This window comes from Mesoplodon densirostris, chromosome 2 (assembly GCF_025265405.1).
Source record: "Mesoplodon densirostris isolate mMesDen1 chromosome 2, mMesDen1 primary haplotype, whole genome shotgun sequence".
Lineage (NCBI taxonomy): Eukaryota > Metazoa > Chordata > Mammalia > Artiodactyla > Ziphiidae > Mesoplodon > Mesoplodon densirostris.
Window position 1 is genome coordinate 167,724,765 of NC_082662.1, and position 16,667 is coordinate 167,741,431.

General features: G+C 40.7%; 1 protein-coding gene across 1 annotated transcript; it reads left to right on the top strand.

The window, feature by feature from the left end:
- The first annotated feature begins 485 nt into the window (after positions 1-485).
- TADA1 (transcriptional adaptor 1) lies at positions 486-16,367 on the top strand. Its single transcript, XM_060091320.1, has 8 exons — positions 486-772; positions 5,155-5,246; positions 5,509-5,574; positions 10,069-10,166; positions 11,635-11,844; positions 13,109-13,260; positions 15,111-15,273; positions 15,714-16,367. Exons 1-8 carry the CDS (start codon positions 699-701, stop codon positions 15,864-15,866), a joined length of 1,008 nt encoding a protein of 335 aa, XP_059947303.1. The 5' UTR covers positions 486-698; the 3' UTR covers positions 15,867-16,367.
- Positions 16,368-16,667: the final 300 nt, after the last annotated feature.

Sequence of the window (16,667 nt, forward strand, 5' to 3'; positions counted from 1 at the left end):
TTTTGTTTTCTTTCTTTTCCTCTTATCCTTCTGTGTATTTTCCTGTTTTTCAAAATTACTTCATTCACTCAGCAAATATTTACTGAGAGCCCACTATGTGCCAGGCACTGCTCTAGGAACTTGGGGAAACATCAGTGAACAAACACAAATCCTGTCCTCACGCAACTTACACATTTTACTTGGAGAAGGCAGAAAATTAACAAGATAAGTCAATTAAGTGGCATGTTAGATGATGCGTGATCGGCAAAAAAAATAAGGCAAAGAAAGAGAATAAAGTCAATACTACATTTACTTTTTGACCTGGAGGGGGAAGATATTCATCCAGGTAAAAGGATCGAATTCTGAACTTGCGCAGCGGTAAGACTGAGAGCCCGGGATACGCCAGCCCTGCAGGTGACGCTGCAGCCCGGGCCGGGCAGGGCGGGTTTAGGTGGGGCGCGGGAGCGCTAGGTGAAGCGGGTCACGTGATGTGAGGGGGCGGGAGCAGGAGGACCACGAAAACACCGAGTTTGGCTCAGCACTTTCTCTCCAGAAAGGCGGGCGGAGCCGAAAACCAAACAAACGTCTTCTCAGAGCTTGGGGGCGGGGCAGGCGGGAGAAGACGGAGCCTCCAGAGCAGAAGCCTTCGCGGAGTTGGTTTTTCGGTTGCTGGTCTTTGTGGCCGAGGGGTCTGAGGTCGGGCTGAGACGTGGGGAGCAATGGCGACCTTTGTGAGCGAGCTGGAGGCGGCCAAGAAGAACTTGAGCGAGGCCCTGGGGGACAACGTGAAACAGTAAGAACTCTCCGGACGCAGCCTCCGGGTTTCCGCGCGGGTGCTCCCCCAGCTTCGGGCTGCCGACCCACTGTGGAGTTGTCCCCCGCGGCCGCGAGGCCTGTGCAGCCCTCGCGTAGCGGGTGGCGGGGCCTCTCGGTTTCTCGGGCCCGGGAAGGGGCCGGCGGGCAACCCCGACTCACCCGGCTGGAGGGGCCGGGCCTCCCTGGTTCCCTCCGGAACCTCGCGGGCGCCTTCACTCGAGGCTGTGCCCTGGGTGGGGCGGGAAAAGCTAACTCCACGCCTTCACGCCCAAGGGCCTGTTGGGCGACTGCGGCCCGTGCGAGGGTGCGGGACGCGTGTGGCCGACTAGCGGCCTGGTCTGAGCCGGCACCGCGCAGGCGGCCCGCTCCCGGAGGGCTTCCTGGAGGCGGAGGCTTATTGAGCGCGGGTGTTGTGGAGGCACTGTCGGTAAGAGCGTGGACAGCGATTTCGGAAGGCAGACAGACCCTCCGGTGAAATAGTCACCGAACAATACTGCAATTACAGTGATGATAGCAGTAGCAGACATTTACTGAACACCTTTTAAGGGCTCTAAATGTACTATCTCATCTAATCCTCACATCAGAGATGTGAGGTAGGTGCAATTATCATTCCCGTTTGATAGATGAGAAGACTGAGATTTTGAGAGGTTAAGTAACTCTTCAAAGTCATGGCAGGATTGGGGCGCTCGCATCTGATTTCTGGCTCTGATACCTTACAGAGGGTTGCAAAGGACCCCAGAGGCTCTCAGACTTTCACCCAGGTTATAGCAGGGGACCGAGTACACAGTGGGGTCAGATGCTGAAATGGCCGAGTGTAAAATCAATAACTCAATACAAGGCTGAAGTCATAGAAGGAACCCTCCGAGGTACAAGGTCGAGTTTGGAAAATTTCAAAACATTGTTATTACAATTTTATTTTTCTAAAATATAAGAAGCAAATTTTAAACGTTTAAAAGTATAAGTCTTGTGTTGTTGTTGTTGCTAGATGGTTTCTGTGATATTCTACACGTTTTCATTACTCAACAGACACTCACTTTGAAATGATGTTTGTGTAGGAGCAAGGTGTTTGGGGGATCTTTCTTTTTCTCCAACACTTTCTCCTTCTCATCTTTCTACTTTTCATTATGACTGGAGATTGAAGTTACTTAACTTGGATGTCATACGTGATTTTTGGAGTTTTTCCTTCTTGTGAAATTTTGGGGTGGCAGAGTCTACTTTTCGTCCTAACAAGATAGATATGCAGAATTCCCATGTAAGACTTCTTGGAACACTCATGGCCTAAATGGAATAACTAAGAACAAAATATAATTTTTAAAGATTATTTTAATATTAGGAACGTTAATAAATCAAACTACAAACACTAGAATTAAAATTTAATCATCTAATCTGTTATTTTGGCATAATTATTTAATTTTTTGTAAACATTGATTCCCAAAGATAAAACGTTCTACCTAAAGTTATATTTTAATATTCATGTTGACTTTGTCTCTTTCCTTGCTTACTTAATTTAAAATTCTTAATTATTTTAATGAGTAAAATTGATAGCTTTTACCTTCATTAATTACTATAGTTTATTTTTGTAATACAGCTAAAATTTACACTTTTTAAGCACAAAAGACTTTTCACTCAGTTACATCTGAGATGCTTACAAATATTTGAAAGTGAATGTTTCCATGTTATAATAAACCTGGCTTGTGTGTATAACTGATTGATTAGATGCGATGGTGAACTCTGTGATCCCACACTCCTCACACAAGCTTGGGGTCGCCAGAAATGTTGAAGTTAGCATTTCCTGTTTGGTCTTTAAAGGTCAACACTGGCTATCAAACGTTGGTCACATAGAGCTGCGAAAGCTAAATTTGAATCTCCACTAACAATGCAATCAAAGTACGCTTTTGTGCCAGGAGCAGTTAATGGCACAGTTTTTTTAGTTTTTTCCATTCTTTATTAGTTATTAGTTTTTTTCATTCTCTCATTGTCTTTCCCCCCTTCTGCTCCTTGAAAAGCGCTTCTTGGTTGAACAGTCTGTGATATTGCTATACAGTACTTTCTCACATTTCCTCCATGAGTAGTTAGCTTTGGTTTGTACAACGTGACCATTTAAATGTGGTCCTTGTTCGTAGGTAAAATATATAATAAGGTGTATAAGGAACTCAGATATGAGTTGCTTTCTATTTATGCAGTGGTCCTAATGTTCTTTATGTCAGGTTGTGTGCCCATGTCAGCTTGTAGAAAGAAAAGAGCTCTGCTGGCTAACTCACTTTGTATAGTACCCAGTAGAGTTCTGGGTTCAAATGGGTGCCTAGTTTTTCGGATGGTTTAGCCATATGTTATTTAATTTTCTCCAGGTATCTCAAGTGCTTCCTAGTCTGACCCATTTATACTCATCACCCATCATCCTCACCTACATAGAGGTTGACTAACTTTGTTTTTGGTATTTTTGAGGAAAACAGTCATTTGTCCATGGCTCTACAGCAAGTTAATACAGGGACCAGGATTGGGGAGCGAGTCTTCAACTTGATAGCCAGTGTTGGCTATTTGGGCTAGAAAGTTTGCCACTGGAAAAGATAGACAACATCATGTTGGCAGAGCCTTGCCTTAGCTCTGGAGCAAGTTCATACACTCCAAATATAAATATATTTCCCTCTTTCTTATAAAATAGGAACACAGGGCTTTTAAAATAATGAAGTTTTTCTCATGTTACTATCTTCTTTTGTTGTATAAAATGGGATAGGAAAAGACTTCTGTTTTTCTGTGGAGCTTTATTTCATTTTTTAGTTGTTCTTTAAAAAAAAAGCAGGGGGTGGGGCATTTAAGTGTTTGATGTTGGGAAGTTATTATTGACTGCTGGGTGTGACTAGTCAGGTGAAACATGGTGCCAGGCTCTAGAACTAACATGTTTTGCTGTTGAGTGAAATGGGTCTTGGGAAGCTTTAAGACGCCACTAAAGCTACGGGTTTTCTCCGGTGTGGGGGCAAGTGGGGGATGAGGGCAAAGCACAGGAACCCAGGCAATTACATATATACTTAGCCAGACTTAAGCTAACCTACATATGGGAGAACAGGAGAAACCCTGCCATGGGTATAATAGGGCAGTGAGAGCATTAAACCATCTCGTTTAAGAATCGCTGCTTTTTTTTTTGTTCTTTTCTGTTAGAAACTAGAAAGTAGATAATCGTGAATTGAAAGTGATTGTGAAACATACTAAGTAATTTTTAGCCCTGTTTCTTGAAGGTGGAGTAGTTTTCTGCAGCACCGAAACAAGGGGTGTGGATGTGAAAAGTAAAGTACTTTACTCCTATTTCTAATAATGTTGTTAAGGTATAAAAGATTGGATCCTTTTTTCCTACTAGTTAACTAGTAATTTTTATGATTAGTGGTTGGTTTTCACTTTAAAAACCACTAAATTTCTCATATGCTTAGGTATTTTTCTTTGTGGCGAGCTGTTTTAGAATCCCATTCAGCCAGGATAGATTAAAACTTGAGTTCATTTGAAAGGAAAGAGGTCGCCCAGAATTGGTATTAATGCCCATAAAACACATACACATTTTAAAATATAAATCTTTTTAAAATTGAGGTATAATTGACATATACCTTTATATTAGTCTCAGGGGTACAACATAATGATTCAGTATTTGTATATATTGCAAAATGGTCAACACAGTAACTCTAGTTCACGTCTCTCACCACACAGTTTAAAAATTTTTTTTCTTGTGATGAGAACTTTTAAGATCTCGGCAATTTTCAAATATGCAATATTTGATAATTTTAATTATACTTTAAAATATAAATCTTAAGTGTAGGTTTCTGGTGAGCAGGGCAGCAGTGAGAAAGGAAAGGTACAGCAGTGGGTTTTGGCTGGTTGCCTTATGAGTCTGATTCTGTGACTGCTGCTCAGTCCCTTTTAGGGAGGACTTTCCTTCTTCTGATGGTATTCTGACTCCTAAGTAGCTTAAACAACAGAGATTTACTTTCTCACAGTTGTGGAGTCTAGAAGTCTGACATCAAGGTGTGAGCAGGGTTGTTGTCTTCTGAGGCCTCTCCCCTTGGCTTTGCCTGCTCTCTCTCTCTCTGTGTTCTCATCTCTTCTTAGAAGGACACCAGTCACACTGGGTTAGGGCCCACCCTGACGACTCCATTTTTACTTAATTACCTGTTTAAAGGCCCTACTTCCGAGTACAGTCACATTCTGAGGTACTGGGGGTTAGGGCGTCAACAAATGAATTTGGGGGGAACACCACTCAGTCCATAACACTAGGGAATGCAAAATTTCCTTCCTTCCCTGGGAGTTGAGGCAGATAAGGTGAACTTGGGGAAGAAGCAAAACCTGAGGTTCTTAATATTGTTTCTGCCTCTGCAGATACTGGGCTAACTTAAAGTTGTGGTTCAAGCAGAAGATCAGCAAAGAAGAGTTTGACCTTGAAGCTCATAGACTTCTCACACAGGATAATGGTAAAATGATTATCTGGGGAGTTATTTTACTGTTCTGAAGTTTTCCCAGATTTGCAATAAATTAAAAGTTTATTTAAAATTTTAAAAAAAGTTTTGGGTTTAGTGGTATGTAAGGTCATTTAAATAATGTGGATATTTAAAATTAAATGTAAAGAATGGCAGAGTAGGGATATCCAAAGTCCTTAAAAGCTAGACTGAAACAGTGGGTTCCTTATGTTGTAAATATTCTGTATTTGACTTGTGACAATCTTCCCTTTTTCAGTCCATTCTCACAACGATTTCCTCCTGGCTATTCTCACGCGTTGTCAGATTTTGGTGTCTACACCAGGTAAGGGAGTAGAAATACCTCCAGGGATGTCAGTCAGCAAAACCACAGAATGCTGGGCTTACTAGACTTTCACTTCCTTTAACAGACTTGTTTGCAAATGAAATGTTCTTTGAACTGCTCAGAAGAAACATGTTATTGTGTAATACAGATTCGTCTATAGAACCTTTTTAAAGCAGGTGGTTTCTCTGTCCTTTCATTGACTTTTGGTCTTTACCCCCCATCCCGTTGGGTTTAGATTACTTAAATAAATGAGAGGTGAGGAGGAGGGTAGGTGGTCAGGAGGAAGAAGCTGAGGAGTGAAGAGAGGGAATTTGGTGGTTAGGAGAGTGTTTCCGTAGATATAGGGAAGGTAAAGTACGTGGAGGGGAAACCACAGCTGTATGTTGAGAACCTGGACTTTGTCCTATTCTTAATTAAGTGAGATATTAGCACCTGGAAGGTTGGATATTCAGCATGTGTTTGGCAAACTATTGGTGAAGAACACAGGTAGTGAATGTTGGGGAGGTTTGTGGATGCTAAGTCTGTCACTTTGACCTAAACTAAATAAGTAGGTATAGACAGAATGATTTCTTTGTCCCTAATTTTTTGGAGCTTAAGTGGTACAAGTCCCCTCTTTCAATTTTATTTTAATCAGTCAAAAACAAATACCTAAACACATTAAAACTTTGCCTCATGATAAAGCTTATCCTGGGCTCTTGTTAAAAACTTGAATTTACAGGTACCTCCTACTGTAGATTAAATTGAATTTTTTGTTGTTTAAAGGGCCTGTGGTGATTCTGATGATCATTTATTAAAAGCCCATGTTTATCTAGAAGTGACTAGTATTTTGTATCATCCCCCTCTGCTAAGCTCTGTTGTAAGATAGAGAGTTCAGATGAGATCTCCTAAAGGCCTGTTCTCCACACTCAAAGAAGTCGCCATTGGTGTGAAGAATAATAAACAGTGAGCGTTTGTTTACGGAGGTTGGTGTTAGAGAGGGACGGCTGTTTTCCACCCCTCACTACACCGCTCACTGCACATCCTATACTGTGTCACATTTCTAATGTTTTATTTAATTTAAATAGAAGTGGACTTTCGCCAGTTAGATCATAAAGATAATCAACTTCATTGTATAAAGTTTAATTTGATCAGAAAAGCCAGCATTGTGAGGATTAGATCTTACTTTTTAGGTAGGTATATTCTAAAGTGCCACCCACCCAAAAGGTTCAGTGGGACAATCAGAAATAAAAACCTTGGTTGGGGCTTCCCTGGTGGCGCAGTGGTTGAGAATCCGCCTGCCGATGCAGGGGACACGGGTTCGTGCCCCGGTCCAGGAAGATCCCACATGCCACGGAGCGGCTAGGCCCATGAGCCGTGGCCACTGAGCCTGCGCATCCGGAGCCTGTGCTCCGCAACGGGAGAGGCCACAACAGTGAGAGGCCTGCGTACCGCAAAAAAAAATAAAAAATAAAAAAAAATAAAAAACCTTGGTTGATAGGAGTCAGGGGGCTTGGGTTCAAGCTTAGGTTTTGCCACTAGCTTAGATAATGTAGTTAATTATTGAGTGTTCTTAGCGTCCACATTTATAAAATAGAGACAGTAATACCTACCCTGCAGGATTATTAAAAAAAAAAAAAAAAAACAGATGAAAGAACATGCAAAAAGTACTCTTAAAAATAAAAAATGCCAAACAAATACGAAGTGGTATTAGTATAGGTGGCTGATTTTAATTAAATAAAGCCTTTGATATTCTTGAATGTTTGTTGTTTGTTAAAAATAAATGAAGAAACATTGGAATTTAGAGATTATTTCTCAAACACCCAAAATGTCTTCCCTTAAAATGAAATTAATATTTGCTGGCAACAAAGAGGTGATTTCTATTGAAAGTAAAGTATAGAATTACAGTTTTTTGTACTTTAATAATTGTGGTCAGGTTGGTTACTGTTTTTCTGTCAGGCAGGAAAGATGATTTTAATAATGTTATTTATTGAATACTGTAACTGCAGTGCCTTAGACGCTTTACGTGCATTATCATTAATCCTCACAACAACTCTTAAGAGGTCTTAGCCTCTTCTTTATATGCCAGGAAACAAACTTCAGAGGAGAGAAAACAAAACAAAATAAAAACTTACCTGAGGCCCTCTTCAGCTAGTGAGTAGAAGTGTTGGATCCAAACCAAAATCTGACTGCTGCTGTGAAGCCCTCCTTCCTTGGGGTCAGAGTCAGTCCTTGCCATGCTTTGCTTCCTCACCCGAGGTATTTGGCCACTTAGCAGCAGCATCGCCTAACATCGAGTTCCATTCATCAGGGAAATCATCTAAGATTGACCGGCCTCACCAGGTGTGATCTAGGTGTGCCAAAGACACTTAAAGAGATGGAGAAGAGGAACTTGACTTCCCAAACAGTTCATTTTTAGCTGAGGAACCAGGAATATTTTTTCAAAGCTTTACGAACTCATTCTTCCAAAAACATCAAGATGAAATAATGTTTTGCTAGAATGATGGATGATTTTTTTTTCTTTTCCTAAAAAAATTCTTTGGGATATTTTTTTCAAGTGTACTGTAATGAGCTTGTATAACTTCTGATTTTTTTTAAACACTAAACTATATATGTTCATGGTTTAAAAAAAAATAGTACAGAGGGTCTTAGAATGAAAAGCTTCCCCCTCCTAGACCAGCTTGTTCTCAAAGACAACTGCTTTTGCTTTTCGTTCTTCTTATGGGACCTCAGTGGCTCCGTATAGTGTGCTGAAATGTCTTTCTGGATTGACTGGTTTTAAACATCCGTCTTGCCTTATTGCTCTGTGTTTTGTGAGATTTCCTCAGTTCTTTCTTTCAGCCCTTCTGTCCAGTGCATTCTTTTTTTTTTTTTTTTTTTTTTTTGCGGTACGCGGGCCTCTCACTACTGTGGCCTCTCCCGTTGCGGAGCACAGGCTCCGGACGTGCAGGCTCAGCGGCCATGGCTCACGGGCCCAGCCGCTCTGCGGCATGTGGGATCTTCCCAGACCGGGGCACGAACCCGTGTCTCCTGCATCGGCAGGCGGACTCTCAACCACTGCGCCACCAGGGAAGCCCCCAGTGCATTCTTTAATTCAGCAATTTTTGTAGCGTCTTCTTTTTGTTTTATGGATACCCATCTTCTCAAACTTCTCTGAGGATATGAATTAGAAATTATTCAAGTTCTTTGTGTTGCCTGAATTCTTTATCTCTAGGATCTCATTTTTTTTTTTTTTTTTTTAGTTTGGTCTATCTTACCATGTTACAGCTTATCATCAAATGTCTGAGAATCCACATTTACGAATGAAGCATAAAACCTGGAGATTGTGCTTTAGAGTGAGCTGACGGGAGGCCAGCCATTATAGTGAGGTTCCTCAAATGCCGGCTGCAGAGAACTGTGCTCTAGGGTACCAACATTCATACCAGCTACCTCAGTAAATCCCAGAAATTTTGTTCTATTTAACTAGAGAAGAGTTCTCCATTCTCCTGTCCCTGCCACCTGTTTATACTGCACTATATACAGGAGTGAGTGGGGCTGGTTTCATGGGGCCAGGAACTGTCCATGAACTTGGAAGGGCCTGCACTTGGTTTAGTGCTGTACTGTGGTTGTCTTGAAATTCTTAACTTTTGAGCAAGGGACCTTGCATTTTTGTTTTGTACTGAGTTCAGTCCTGGGGGTGAGGGAAGGGGTTTGTATGGATGACTTTTCAATATAGATCTTCCATTAATCTTGTTTTGAGCTGTACTATCCCTTCTGGTTCCCACTGCACTCACCTTCTCCAAATCCAGATTCTTTGTGGATATCTACTAGTCAGGTTTATTTACTTCCACCTATTTACCAACCATGCCAACTTAGGTCACAGCTTCCAAGTGTCTGCTTTGTAAGTTGGCTCCTTTTTAGCCCATCTTTGAAATTTGTTGAGATCTCATCTTGGTCTGCCACTCGTTTTGCTTTTTATCTGTGTTCTGGATGTGTGCCATTTACTTTTTATTTTTTATTATTTTTTTTGTGGTACGCGGGCCTCTCACTCCTCTCACTGCATCGGCAGGCGGACTCTCAACCACTGCGCCACCAGGGAAGCCCCCATTTACTTTTTTCTACTATCATTTTTAGTAGGGTCTTGGAAGAGAGAGGAGACAAATACATGTGCTTATTTCACCATCTTGAACTAGAAAATTCTGTCCAGTTTTTATAATACTACTGCTACTAATAAGCAAACAAACACCCGGTAAACAATGAAAAATGTGAAAAACAAATTTGTCTTCCTAAAAGAACAATTTTGGTTACAGCTAGAAAAAAAAAAGTGATTTGAGAGAAGTTGTGTTTAGAGAAGGAGAATGTTTTGTTTAGAGAAGGAGAATGTTTTGTTTAGAGAAGGAGAATGAGAGATCTGAATTTAAGCATTTGTTTATTTTCATCATTTGAGCATTTCATACTTTTTTAGCCTAAAGTGAAAACAAACAGCAGTCATCAGTTATCATTCTTTTCTCTTATGATTGTTATTTTTCTGTCCTATAGAGGGTGCTGGATCTTTACCCTGGACAGGGGGTTCTGCAGCCAAACCTGGAAAACCAAAGGGAAAGAAAAAGCTTTCTTCTGTTCGTCAGAAATTTGATGTAGGTTGTTTAGTAGATCTTGGTAACGACTGATTTAAGCACTGGTGTGATGGAACTGGCTTTAGTGTTTTAATGAATATTACAATTCTGGTAGTAAAGTTGAAAAAAAAGGGCATGATTTGGGGAGAAAACGGTGTTATTATATTTGAATTTGGTGAAGAGGGTTTCAAAGATTGTGTCTGAATTTTTATTCCAGTTTGTTATTGTGTAATTATTAATATGCTATCATTAGTACCTAATGATTTTTCAGTAATTCAACAACTATGCCTGTGTTATTTTTCCTCTTAAATATCTTTGTGGAAAGAATAATGTTTCTCAGATTAAAGACTTCTGTTCCAAGGGTCCAGGAAGCCCAGAGGCCTCTGGCAGGATGCTGCTGACGCCCCACTAGGCCTTGAGCCTTCTGGGGATCCTCAGAGAAATCTTGAAGGCATTGGGCTATAAAATGTGTAAACGTTTTAGAATAACTTGCTTATTTTTTTCCTGGTTTATATCCAGGGAACACAGTTTCCCGAAAGTATCCCTTTTATAGATTTGACTGGGTATTGATAGCTTTATTCATTAACATCAACAAACATTTATTTATTTCTACCTTGGCTCTATGTTTTAAGTCAAGAATATTTGATCTGGAGGGCATCAGTATCTCCAGAGAGGTATACTTGGTTTAAAAAAGCAAGTTTGATATAAAATACAGTTTTATACTTACTTGGAAAATGGAAAAACAACAAGTATGCTTTTATAGTACAAACTTCAAACAGGACAAGCCATATTTGCTACAAAATCTTGTGAGTTGGGCTTAAGCAAAAGCGACTGAGGCATATCTCCCACTGATATGGAGAATATAATTGGGCTATCAGCATCTCCCAGAGGAAGGCTGAGGTTTTATGAGCGGAAAAGATTGGGAAAAACTATTTTTAAAAAAACTAATGACTGTGTCTTAGAAAGATTCTGTGTTGAGAGTTGTTAGTAGAAGATAATAGTAAGTAAAGAGTTACACTACCCTACATTATCTTGGAATATTTATTAGATCTGTTATATTGGTTAGCTAGGTTTTTTTAGGGCTTTTGTTAAGCATTAATTATATATTTTTATTTTCAGAACTGCTTACTTACAAGTATACTTAAAATACTCTGACTTGTTTGAAAATAGTTTTATATCTCCTCCTTCTCCCCAATTGTTATTTTTAGCACAGAGCCGTATATTCTGTGATTACCGAGGTATTAATTGAATAGAATAAACTGCTATGCATAGTACTGTTATTCCCCATAACTCATGTCTTCATTATTACTATGTAATGGGTGTGAATCTGTGATTAGTTGTGCATGAGTTACTTTTTTTTTTTTAACTCTTGTGGTATAGTTGGTGGCATTAATTTGTGGGATCTCAGGTCCAATTCATAGGTTACTTTTGTTTGTGTCTTATTACTTGCCATATAATGAATAATTTTGAAAAGTTTTCTTACCCATAGCATAGATTCCAGCCTCAAAATCCTCTCTCGGGAGCCCAGCAGTTTGTGGCCAAGGATCCCCAAGATGATGATGACTTGAAACTTTGTTCCCACACAATGATGCTTCCCACTCGGGGTCAGCTTGAAGGGAGAATGATAGTGACTGCTTACGAGCATGGGCTGGACAACGTCACCGAGGAGGCTGTCTCAGCTGTGGTCTATGCAGTGGAGGTTGGTTTGCTGGTGGCAGAAACACTCTTACAGGTTGAATGTGACAAGCTTGTGTGTTATTCAAACTTGGTACTGCAAGAAAAGAACTAAAATGTGACTCTGATCTCAGAATTGTCATCGTTGAAAGTTGTTTTCTTTTGAGGGGAAAAACATCATAATCCAAACAATTGCCTTCAGTTAACAGACTAAGCTTTTCAGAAAGGTTACTTGCATAACACTTTGGATGTTTAATTTCTCAACAAGGGGACAGTTTTTAAGAAAAAAAAAAATGAGATTGAGAATCCTAAAGATTAAAATCACTTGATGTTGCTGTGGTACAGCATTTGAAGAGCATTATTAGACTTGGTGTCTGAACTGTGGGATTCTTGTCTCAGCACACTCTTTCATTCATTCATTTTACTCATTTAGTTACTCGACAGAACATACACTGGGGTCTAGGGTGCACAGGTACTGACCGGTGACGCTGGGTCATTCCTTTCAATTCTCTGGGCCTCCGTTTCCTTGCCGGTACCTCAGAGATTATAATAGCTTTCTCCTTAAGTTGTAAACATTGAATCATAAGTTGTACCATGAAGTCTTGACATGAGCTGATCTTATCGGTAGAATTGAAACATCATCCCTGACCCCAGCACCCCTGTTAATAAGGGTAGGCTGGGACTGGTTCTGTCTCTATTTTCACAGACATTCTCTAACCCTCTCTTAGGTACTTGGTTCTCACAAAGAGATATTAAATACCTAACTTTCTGTTTATCTCCTATATATCTTTTGTTTATGTGGCTTTTGAGAGAGCCAAGGTTCTTTTTATGCAAGGATTTTAGTAGATTGGGCACTATAACCAATATGTTCCTGATGGTGAAACATTTTGTACCATTTTAAACCAAGCTTCAAGGTAGTTTGCTGCTTAAAAAAATTACTTATTTTTGTACTTTTATTTAAAGCTATCTGAACATCATTTTTGAGGGAGAGGAGCCGATTCAGAGATATAAAAACTTTAATAAATTTTAAAGTAGAGCAAGCCCATCCTAAATAGAATGAAATAAAAATAGCGTGTCTCCCTTTGCTCTTTTCTATACCCTCCTACCCTGGTACGTATGGCTCTGTGGCTCTTTCGTGAACATTCAGCTGGTTTCAGCACTTGTTTGCCTGTCTCACATCTCCATCCACTAAATGCCAATAAACATTTTTTGGTCAAAGGAAGTTTTATGGTTTGCTTTTAAAGAGGAGTTCATGCTATTTTTCTCTTTTTTTTTTCTTGTTTTTATAGAATCACCTTAAAGATATATTGACATCAGTTGTGTCAAGAAGGAAAGCTTATCGATTACGTGATGGTCATTTTAAATATGCCTTTGGTAGTAATGTGACTCCACAGCCATACCTGAAGAACAGCGTAGTAGCTTACAACAACTTAATAGAAAGGTATGTGAAGTTTCTTGTGATTTTTGCATCCATCCTTCCTAATTGGTTACACTACTCTTTTGTAATAGACCACCGTTAAAGTTGGTTACTGGGGCTCTGTGTGTCTAAGGTACCTCTGAGAGCAGTATGGTTTTATTTTCTTAAGTTACATCTTTGCGTGATAACTAGTGAATTCTTACGGTACTCTTTATATTAGGAGTGAAGTTGTAGAGCTTGGCCGCTGCATGTGGTTTAAAGTGAGTGCCCCCCACTTTCCAAAGTACAGTGGAGCAGTTCCCTGGGGCAGTGCGTCTGGATGGTTCCTGAGGGTCAGCACCTGACTGGTGGGGGGAGTGGGCCGGCTCTCACTCAGGAACGTGGCCTGTGCTTGTTGGGTTTCTTGATGGTGGGAGGAGGAGCAGTAGGTGTCTCTCCAGGTCCTTTTCTGGCTTTTTTAGCTGTAGCTCAAGATAGCGGCCTGTGCTGGGTGTCATCAGGTCGCTCTCGGCATCCTCTTGTGCAGATCTGGTCTCTCAGCTCCGATCCCTGGAACCTGTCTGTCTGCCCTCCACTGTGGGCTCCCAGGACCTCTCTGATGTTCTGAGTCATCCCTCTGAGATGACCTGGATTACCTTCATCCCTGTGTTGTCTCTTTTCAGGGAGAAGAGAGGTAAAGAGATGACAAGGGAGATAAAACTTCAGAGAAAAAAGTGTGACTGGGAAGGCTGGCAGGAGTGATACTGGGGAAGAAGTAACGGGCAGGGAAGGCAGGAGGAGTGACACTGAGGGGTGTGGGGTGGGAAGGCCGAGCAGGGAGTTGAACAGAGCAGATAGTGCTGACACCATGGGGAGGGCATGGCGCTGGTACCTGTTTCACGGCTCTGAAGACCTTGAGCGGCTCACAGGGCTCATTTTGAAGACCACTGGCTTAAACTGGGTTCACTACTTAGATTGCCATAGGTGGAGATTTACTTTCTCAGTCTCATTCAGGCATATCTGTTTGGTATTTTTTTTCTCATTTGTGAGTCATTCTTCTCTAGAGAAAAACCAACCAAAAAGAGTAAAAGAGTGGCCCCTCGTAGCAGGTGAGCGCTGGAGTGGTGTGTGACCCTGCCGGGCCTCCAGCTGCCCTCTCCCCCTGCCAGCCTGTCCCTGTGAGGCTCCTGTCTCACCGTCGGCCGCTTGTTTCTCTATCAGCACTGCCTTTGTCTGCTGCCGGAGCCCACGCTCACGCTCCACTTGTGCTTTCGTTCTAGTTCCCTCCTCACTGTTGTTTCACCTCCTGCGTGTTCTCCAAAACTGCATAGGTTATCTCCTACTGTATTATGATACAAAAATTATGTCTGACTTCCCAGCTGATGTTATATCTGGGTTCTATTTTGGGAAACTGGCAAGATCTGGGTGAATTTTCTCCACCCTCCATTTTTGCCTGTTGCTTTTTTTGTGCTTTCTTTTCTTTTCTTCCTTGTTATTTTTGATCCTGTTGTCTCCAGTATCATTTACCTTCCTCTCCAGGTTGGTTGTTTCCAATTTCATTTTCCTTTAATGAAGGTCTGTTACTTTTTTCCAACCGGAAGCTCTTTAAGGGCAGGGAACAATTTTGACTCAGTATCCTGACTTAGTATTTTAGCACTGTGGAGGGAGAAGGGTAAATGCAGTTGCACTGCATTTTATTTCCAGCCCAACAGATGGGCTGCCTTTAAAAATTAAAATTATAGACTACTCATGTATACACTGGCTGAAAAATAACTGGATTTCTGATTCACGTTGAGATATATTTTATAAGTATTCTAGCAGCCCATCCCTGTTCTGTTTGTTCAGTTGTTTCCATCTTACTTACTGGGAATATTTCTGAAATATTTTGTTTCCAGCCCTCCAGCCTCTTCTGCTCCTTGTGCTGGTCAGAATCCAGCGTCTCACCTGCCCCCTGACGACGCTGAGCAGCAGGCTGCACTCCTGCTGGCGTGCTCGGGGGACACGCTGCCCACGTCTTTGCCTCCAGTGAACATGTACGACCTTTTTGAAGCTTTGCAGGTAACTCTCGGCTTCTTAAGGTTTACCTAGATTTATGGATAGGCTCAGAGTTTCTTCAAGTCTACAAAGATATTCACTAGCTTTTCCATTTCCTGGCTTTTGTTTTTCAGTTTTTATTGTTATTAAAGCCATTAATAGTAACCTAATCTTTCAAACCCCCGGCTCAAGAGTCCTTCCTAACTTAACTCCCGCATCCGTCACCTCCCCAGTGAAAGAAAAAAAATCTCCTTGTCCCCTTATTTCTATTTCAGAGCCTTGTTATTTCCTTGTTTTCTTGTTATCTGATTTGGGATTAATTAGGTTCTGGCTTAAAACTTACAGGTTTTTGTGTCTTTTGTGTGAGTGTTTTGTTGACGCAAACCTTACTTTCATTTTCTGTGTTGGAAAAATAAGTATACTGAAGTATAATTGGAGACGTGCTGATATTTTTTCAATCCCAGGTACACAGGGAAGTCATTCCTACACACACTGTATATGCTCTCAACATTGAAAGGATCATTATGAAACTCTGGCATCCAAATCATGAAGAGGTGCAGCAAGACAAAGTCCACTGCCAGCGCTTGGCAGCCAAGGAGGGGCTTTTGCTCTGCTGAATTAGGATTTGAGGGTGTGGGACCGTCAGCAAATTCATTGATCATTGGGAATTGAATGTTTTTGGGGTCCACATTTCAAGACTGAAGTGTGTAAAGTAAATATAACCTTTCCCATGGAAATGTGATAGTACATTTTGTGTTGCTACTGTGAAGCCATTAATAAATCTGATTTTAATAATGACCCATATCTCTGTATGTATGTATGTGTGTGTGTGTGTTCCCAGTTAAGGGAATAGGCACTGAGAAAGTTCTGTGCCTGGAATGGTGCTGTTTAGGCATCTGAGGCCTAGTATCCTGTGGTCTGCATGTGAGGTAGGTGACATTCTAGAACAAAGAAGCTGTTATAACTTAGTCCCCACGATCAGCAGGACATCTGTGTGTTTAGAGACATCACGTATTCTGTATCTGGCAAGTCTAAAATTTCTGCTTTCCTCCTGAAGAAAGAACTGTGCTTTTAACACAGTGTTAAAAATCGGTTATCATTTTAGTTTATATATATATATATATATATATATATATATATATATATAGTGACCAGTTTAATTTTTAACAGGTATACGTAGTTGCCTAAAGATTCATTCCGACTCCATAGAAAATAAGACTTAGAAATGCTGTGCTATTAGACAAAATAAAGTCCTTTCTTTAAATTAAAAACCAAATCAAAACAATCTTAGAGTGTAATTAACCTTATAAAATATCTTCTCATAACTCAAGTTTCTTTTATAGAGTTGTTATGCCCAAAGACTTCGATTGGCAGGTTCATCTATTAATTATTCCTATAGACTGTTTTAAGAAGTCCAT